General features: G+C 33.5%; 1 protein-coding gene across 1 annotated transcript; it reads left to right on the forward strand.

The window, feature by feature from the left end:
- On the forward strand, positions 5773–8593 carry LOC107619511. Its single transcript, XM_016321805.2, has 3 exons — positions 5773–6740; positions 7874–7990; positions 8108–8593. Exons 1-3 carry the CDS (start codon positions 6212–6214, stop codon positions 8122–8124), a joined length of 663 nt encoding a protein of 220 aa, XP_016177291.1. The 5' UTR covers positions 5773–6211; the 3' UTR covers positions 8125–8593.

Consider the following 8923-nt stretch of genomic DNA (forward strand, 5'->3'; position numbering starts at 1 on the left):
TAAGTTCATACACATAACATTCATACGTTTATATATATAACATCCATAATTATATATAACTAACATCTAAAAATTAAATTAATATTTATTAGATATTACATCCATACGCATATCATTTTCTAGTTATTGCATAAGTAACTATAAAATTAACACAGATGTTTTTAAATTTTATCATAATTGAATTTAAAAAACATCAAATTCTTAAATTAGTTTATTTAATTGATACATTTACTCATAACATCCATAAATTTATACACATAACATCCATAATTTCATATTAATAACATCTATAATTTTGTACTCATAATTTTCATAATTTCATGTATATAATGTCTATAATTAATAAATTTTTATAATCAATATTATCAAATTTTAAACTATACATCTTATTATATTCTTCAAATTATCTCATATGTGTACTAATAGGTCATGATTTTAATTATTTTAATATTTTTATTTAATATTCATATGTATGCTTATTTATTGATTTTAATATGACGAGTTAATAATTATTTTTAAAATTTTATTTTTTAATTTTTGTTTATATTTTATATTTTATTTTTTATTTTTTAATAGTTTATATGTAAAATATAAATTATATAGTAGAAGTTGTTAAAAATTTTTAATTTAACTTCTATAATTTTTGCAGAGAATTATTACATTTTAATAGATAATAATGTTATTGAGAGATGTTAGGAAACTGAAATTGATTTTGGAAAAAATATTAATGACTTCAAACATGCAGCAAAATGGTAGGTGATAAAGAGAATAAGTGATAAAGAGGTGTATATCACTTGCTTATCAAGAGAATGAGAATTTTTACATGATATTTCTATATTGTAAGGAAAAGTATACGTTACCAAGAGAGAGTCTGCCAACTATTACCAACACAAATTAAAAAAAATAAAATAAATTTATATGGCTTAATTAGGTTTAATGTGGGTCCATGAAAAAATTTTTGAAAAAGTGAGGAAATGGTAACCGACTAACTATGCATCAGGTGAGTAGAAACTTGACAGAGAAACCCAATACCCCAACCCTTTCACGCAACCCTATTCCTAATTCTCATCACCGAATGTATCTCATACCATTGTTCAAAATTTCCAGTCTCTTTTCCCAACCTCTTCCCCTTCGACGCCGTTCATTCCCTCCTGCACGTGGTCACGCTGCCGTCAACCAAGGTCAGCACTGCTAGAACGTCGGTCGTTGACCCAAACAGTGCGCTTCGAGGTCACAACTGCGCCACGAAAACGCATTGACTCAACAACTCACGCCACTATTGGAGACCCATCTCTGCGCCGCCGGTTCTCTACATCTCATCTTTCTTCGCCACAGTGCATGGAGGAGTTGAAGACCCATCCTAGCACGGAGAAATAAGTAGCAAGCGCGGCCCCCTGTTCTGCTCGTGAATATATCTTTTGTGTCTTTTTATTATTAGTTAATGTATAATTTGTCTTGTTGTAGAATGTTTCGAAATGTGTCAACGTATAATTTATTTTTGGATATATCCAAGTGCTGATTCCTGTAGAGTAGGAGCCATGTCTTGTGATGATGAGTAAAAAATTAGAAGTACTCCCAGTAACTGAATATTACCTTGTATGTGTCTTAAAAAAATTTTGGTTTGTTGCTTGATCTTTAAATTGAATATGCATAGTTAATTGTTGTTGAGTAAACAAAAAAAATTAGTTAGATCGTTTTAATTTGTTTGTAATAGGTTGTGTTTTGGTTTATGAAAAGTATAGATTTAAGAAAAATATATTCAGTTACTACTTAGAGTACTTGCTAACGAAGCCTAATTGAAAAAATAAATGGTTACAACATGGATAATTGAATCCTGTGAAGTAATTTTTGTTCTTAATTCTTTTTTTTTAATTTACACTTAAGTTTATATAGAGTTGTAAAAGGTTTTGAAATGAGTCAACGTATAATTTATTTTTGGATATGTCTGGTGCTAATTCTGTAGAGTAGGAGTAATGTCTTGTGATGATGATGAGTAAAAAATTAGAAGTACTCACTGAATGTTACCTTGGATGTGTCTTAAAAAAAATTTGGTTTGTTGCTTGATTTTTAAATTGAATATACATAGTTGATTGTTGTTGAGTAAACAAAAAATTATTAGTTAGATTGTTTCAATTTGTTTGTAATGGATTATGTTTTGGTTTATGAAAAGTATAGGTTTAAGACAAGTATATTCAGTTACTACTTAGAGTATTTGCTAACGAAGCCTAATTAAATTGAAAAAATAAATGGTTACAACATGGATGATTGAATCCTATGAAGTAATTCCTATGCTTAATTTTTTTTTAAATTTACACTTAGCTTTATATCGATATTTTTAAATAATTGATTACTTTACGGGCCAACGAGCGACCATTGTAAAGGAGTAAAATCAATTTAAAATTGTTGCGTCTTGTGATCGAATTTAGTTTATATGGAATGTTCCAAAAAGATTTTTCTGTACCCAAATTGATTATATTACTATACATATAGGTTAATTAAGTGGCTTAGGAAAAAATTGGTTTATGACCTGTGTGTTCAATTACTGCTTAGAGTACCATTTTAAGAAACCTAAAAAATAAATATTAACAATAAAATTGATTATATATATATATATATATATATATATATAGCTGGTTTCTAGTTGTCCTCATTTAGCTGGTTTTGAATAATTTGATTGCCATGGAAGTAAACCTTCATATAATTAGAAAAGTGTGCACGCATATATGATAGTTGTGTCTTCAGTATTTTTTTTATTCTTTGATTAACATAATTTGATAGTTAAATTACTCCTTGGCTTGTTATTGTTGAACGTGTGTTTATGTAGGTATAGAAAATACAAAACATGAAGCTTGGTCCTTGTTCTAATTGTTTGAACGTGTGTCTATTTGAATTCACCTACAAAATTTCAAGGTTGTAACAAATGTGACACCCTCACGTGGTGTTTTGTGATTAGTCTATTTACTGGTGTTCCTTTATATAATATACAAATGAACTGGCATTCTTTGTTGCACATTTATATCCATTTGACAGTGACTTTCACATGCAGGACACCATTAAGTTATATAGGTTGAAAATAATGTTTGACATCATCCTAATGTCACAAAAATTCAGCCATTAGAGATGCTTTGAATGCCCTTAACAGTCGTGCTCGACCTCCTGTGCGCCGCAACCAACCAAGGAACAAACGTAAGGAGGTTAGCACACCATTCACATCACCTGACACCAAGAGCATGCTTCAACGAGCTGCAGAAAAGCCGAAGAAAAAGACCATCAAAAGGAGCTAAACATGGGAAGATAAAGTCTAAAGACTTCATGTTACTTCCTTGTTTACCTAGGGCCGGGATATCCACACATTATGTATTATATACTATTGAGACTATTTATTTTCCTTGTTGTACACAAAGTGATTGTGTCTTTTGACGAACTTTATTGGTTAATTCAACGATAATGCATGTAATGTGGATGTGAATCTTGTCTTTTAACACTCTGATTTGTAGTAATTTTGTGCAGAGGCTCAACACCTTATGCGTTTTGAAGTATTTTTATTTCTAGTGACTAATCTTGTTGAGGTCCCAGTATGTTGATCCTGGATGTCTCTACATATGTTATTCATGTGTTGTTAGTCTTGTATTGTTCGCAGGTGACTGAAAATGAAACTATTTTCTGATTGAAATGTCTTCATATGGATGTGTCTTCTGCATTATGTGTATATGTTTTGTGTATATGTTAGTCGTGTAATGTTGGTAGGTGTGTCTTCTCACAGATGTGGCTTATGATGGAAGTGTCTTTTGCCGATGTGACATTAGAGATTTGTTTAACTAAGGATGTGTCTTCCGAGGGAAGTGTCTTCCTCCCGTGACTTCTTTGGAGGCATCCTCATGTGGATGTGTCTTCTGCATTATGTGTCTATGTTAGTCGTGTAATGTTGGCAGGTGTGTCTTTTCACAGATGTGTCTTATGATGGAAGTGTCTTTTGCCAATGTTTCTTTCGGATTTTGTTAACTTAAGAATGTGTCTTCCGAAAAAAGTGTCTTCTTCCAATGACTTCTTTGGAGGCATCCTATGTTGGATGCGTCTTTAGCTGGAGGTGTCTTATGCGAATGTGTCTTTCGTGTTTTCATGTAATCGCGGATGTGTCTTTCGAAGGTTGTGTCTAATTTCATGAAATCGATAACCGAGGACATATCACCAACAAAGATAACCATCAATCCTTCGACACTCAATAAAACTCTTCCAACAGCCACTTATCTATTGATAACACCAAATAATAAACAACTAAAACTAAACTCATATAATACAACACTATCCATTTTCATATCTATGAAACAAAAATTTATCAAAGTTGCTAACATCAATTCAAACTGGTGAACAAAAAAAATAATAAACCACATCAAATGTAGAAAAAAAATCATTCTAGCATAATTGAAAGAAAAAATATCCAAACCAATTGTAATTAACAAATGAAATCACAATCCTTTCAACAAAGCTTATTACTATTAATAACTCAAAGATTAAAAAAAATTGCAAATAGACATAATCAAATGTACTACTAACACACAAATTACAATGTCCACACGTTGTGTGTCATCTTCACTCAGAGATGGGACATTAACGTCGGTGAAATTAGGATGATCACTCACATCACATGTAGTGTCGTACGATGCTTCTTCACAAATTGATTGATCCATCGACGTAATTTGGTCCACTTGCCTCCAACAGAAACACGTACACCTTACTCCGAGGGATTTTAAAGACTATTTGTCAATGAGAGTGGTTGTTCACGTTACCAGTGACATTTGAGTGCTGTTCACCTTGATCCTATGGTGTTGGAAGGCTATGGCTATGGCTCAATGTGCATCCACGTCAACGATAACACCTATGGTGGGGTGCAATATAGTTGCGTATGATGGCTTTATCTCTCACGGGAAGCGCAGGGTCAAAAATGTAATACTCAGAATTAGAAACCTATACAAGCACCTAATTTAGATCTCAAATACCCACTAACCTCGTAGTGTTGCAGTGGTGCCCAAGGGAAGACACGCTTCTACTTGGGCTTGTCCGCCAGTGAACGAGTGGCGCTTGGTGGCAGGAGCGAATCCAGAAAGCCACGGGGTTTCTAGCGAACCCACACAGCCCTACTAATTCAGCCGCGGCTTGTGGAGAGTCCATGCTGGGTTGCTGCGTCTTGTACAAGTCCGGACAGTCAGATGCGTATTCGAGGCACCTCCGATGAGCACATGCAACAGACCAAGCGGCTTCACGGCAACTATTGGACCGTATTCTTGACGTTGTGGTCTGGTGGTCTGTCGGCGTTGACTTTTTCTTGACGGCGGAAACCGGCGGAAACGGCAACAAAGGATTCTATTTAGCGCTGGATGCGGATAAGGGGGGTTGGGAGAAATGGTCCACCGTCAGTCAATTTAGAGGTATGGTAATTTAGGTTAACGTGGTAAATTAGATTAAACCATGGTTAACTTAGATGTGGTTTTGGTGAGTGAATGGGCTTGATGTCCAGCCCAACTAAAGTTAACAGATCTTGACAGATAAAAAGTTGGTAACGTAACATGATTATTAAAATAATGACATTAATATTTTTTTAATAAAAATAAATTTTTAAAAAAATTTATATTTTAATACTTTACAAATATATCCAAAATTATCCAAATTTAAAAACTACAAATGTTAAATCTGATAATTTTAGTATGAATTGAATTGAAATTTTAACTATATTTAATCCGTTTTGCGTTCATCCCTACCTTTTGGTAAGGCAGATAGTCGCTTTACTACTCCTACCATGTCTTCCAATCTTCCATCCGAACACCACTTTTTAAACTCTTCACTTTCCATCAAATTTCCTCTTCAGCATGTCCAACTCAATTATTAAAAGAAAATTTAATTTCATTTATTGTTATTTTATTATTTGTTTTGATAAAACAAAAATGTTCCTATGTATGTGTGTGTCCATGCGGACACCAGAGATCCTTACTTAGCTATGTTTTAAGCATACCATCCATTTTAGGGTTCTACCCTTTTCCCATTGCCCTCTGTATTCTCTTATTTTTCATTTATTATTTATCACAAATTTGATTTTTCTATTGTTGTCAACCATTTTTATCTTTCGTAGGAGGGTTTTTGTTTCCTTTTCTTTTCTAATTTAATTACGATCAAATTGAAACTCGATCGCTGCTGGTGAAATTGATTTACATTGAAGATGGATCACACCATTTCAAGAGAAAGGGACATTGACTTTGACCTAGAAAGTGGTGGGAACAGTACCGAAGAGGATACGAGCACCGATCGTTCCACAAGTGATGGAGATTCAAATGGCGGTTTTCGTTATCCCTGGAATAGGATTCTAGGCTTTGAGTCGTCTTCATGCAGCAATTCATCAACAAAACCTGTTAACGGTGTTGATAATGTTGGTGTTCTTGTTAATGATGATAATTATAATAATTATGCTCATGTTAATAACCAAAACGCTAATAAGGCGGCTACTAACCCATCAAGAAAGCCTTCAAAGCCACCATTGCCTCCTAATGGTCCATCATTGATTGCTGGAGATCAGAGGTTTGTGAAGGAGCTTAGCGAGCTTGCGTTGAGGAAGAGAGCGAGGATTAAGAGAATGAAAGCAGTGAGGAAGATGAAAGCAATAAAGTCTGCATCATCCTCATCTTCATCGTATACTGGCTTCTCTGCCTTGGTCATCAGTGTTTTCTTCTTGCTTGTTTTAATATTCCACGGTAATTACTTTACCTCAAATTCTTCTTTTCTAGTATTATACACCCTTTATTCTCCCAAATTGATCAATTGAGTTCCTATACTACTAAATTATTCTCATCCCCACTATGACATGCATTTTAGTTTGCTCTTTTCATGTTGAATCTATATGTTATGTTGATTTGTGGCATAGAGTTGTTTGTGTTGGTACATTGGTTTGGTTTCATTTACTTTGCAATTGTGGCTCTTTTAACAAAATTTTGAGTGACCCGAAAGCTTGATATGCTTATTGTTCTTCATCTTACCATTTCCTTGTGTTGCAATGCATTACTTTTAATTTGAGTTATGTTGCTTCTAAGAAAATTTTAAAGGCATGGCCACTATTTAAAAATGCAAATTCACCATTTCTATGACATAGAGCATTTGATTACTAACTTTATTTTGTTGTGTTCGCTCATTATTACTATTACTGCTTTTTTTTTCACACACACACACGTATATACATCATCATCAGAGTCATCATCATAGTCATCTCTATTTTGCTTTGGTCTTTTTTCTCTGTGCAGCTCTATATCTTAACTTTCAAGTGCTACTAGAACCTTCTCAGTCGAATATCTATAACGAGTTATGATTTGATAAAGAGTAAAGATCATAATTTGACAGCACCTGACTCCTTCTGATGGATACTACTTTGTTCCTATATCTTATGATTCAATACAAAATTCAAAATATATATATTACAGACACCGGTTTAAATTAATCAAATCAACTCAATTAACAAGATAAAATCACATATTAGTGAAATTGCATGATAGATAAAAAAAAGAATAAATACATATACAAATAGGAATACAAATATCATAATAATTACACTCTATCATCACTTGCTACATCCTTAATGTTACCTTGCCTTCAGCGTAATGTTTGGTTTCAACTTCAAATTCTAAGGGGCTTCTAGTTTTTAGTGAACATCAATTATCAAACTCTAAGGGTTTGGCCTCTGTTATAAATTTTAAGGCAGTTTATGCTTTACAGAATGTTTTCACATTCCTGAAATCTTATATCTAATGAGCATCAAATCAATATGTTTTTTAATTCATCTATCTCGAAAACCTTGTCTTTGTTAATAGCTTGAAAACTCATGCTTTCCTTCCAGGAATCAGATCTGTGCATAGCAATGTTGTTGAGTTAACAGCTTCACCTGAAACAGCGACTCCAACCGATGAAGATATTATTTCAGTTCAGTATCCAAAGAATTCCATCATCAATGAAGGTAATGCCCCTAGTCTTTATTATCATGTGTGAATTCCATGTGCTCTATGAAGATATAGTTTTATGAGAACTGTAGCAGCCTGATTTTTTTTAACCCAACTTTCTTGTAATTTTGCAGTTCCAAAGGAAAGATGATGAGGTGGTAATTTTGGAGATTCTTTCCATCCAAGCTGAGTTTTTCTCTTTACTTAATTATCTAGTTTGGATCATGTATGTATTCTTGTATAGATATTAGGAACCTTAGCTATTTCTCAAAGTTTCATTGGTACTCCTCTTGATGATTTCTGTTTTCAACTTCCCTCTACTCTTTAGATAGCGTTGTTTAGTTCTATTCTATCATAGCTGAGCTACAATCTACCTGTTTCTGTTTAATTTCTTAGCAAGATTTGGGAATTGTGGCCATGAAGAAACAATACAAATGTGAAGTTGAGAGAAATGCACTTAGTGCACAATATAGTTGATTCCTAATGATGGCTGTTACACTAACTTTCACACCAATGTGTTCTCCAAATTTTAGTATATATATTAGGACACAAGACACATGGGAACGTTTATTACCACTGTATTGCAATGGTTAGTAATTTTTGTGACACAAGTATAGAGATAGAGGAAGATGGTGACATAGAGACACAAAAACATTATAATGTTTGGTTCTGGCAGGTGGTGGTGTTAATTTGTATGATGGCAATGGTGGTGGCAGCAAGAGGAGGAAAGTGATGATGGTGGTTGTAGAAAGTGTGAGTTCTAAGGAGATGAAGATAGATTCTCAAGGGGTGGAATCATGAACAGAGAGAGCTTGGCAGAGAATAAATGATGAACTTGTCATTAATTGAATGATGAATCACACACATTACAACTATCATACATCTATATATAGTTGCTAACTAACCATTAACATTCTGCCAGCTGTCACTAGCTTAACAGACTTCTTACA

The sequence above is a fragment of the Arachis ipaensis genome, chromosome B09, assembly GCF_000816755.2.
Source record: "Arachis ipaensis cultivar K30076 chromosome B09, Araip1.1, whole genome shotgun sequence".
NCBI lineage: Eukaryota > Viridiplantae > Streptophyta > Magnoliopsida > Fabales > Fabaceae > Arachis > Arachis ipaensis.

Coding starts and splice junctions, on each gene's coding strand:
- LOC107619511 (XM_016321805.2), top strand. CDS start 6,212: ATGGATCACACCATTTCAAGAGAAAGGGACATTGACTTTGACCTAGAA. Junction 6,741..7,873: donor GCTTGTTTTAATATTCCACG/GTAATTACTTTA, acceptor CTTTCCTTCCAG/GAATCAGATCTGTGCATAGC.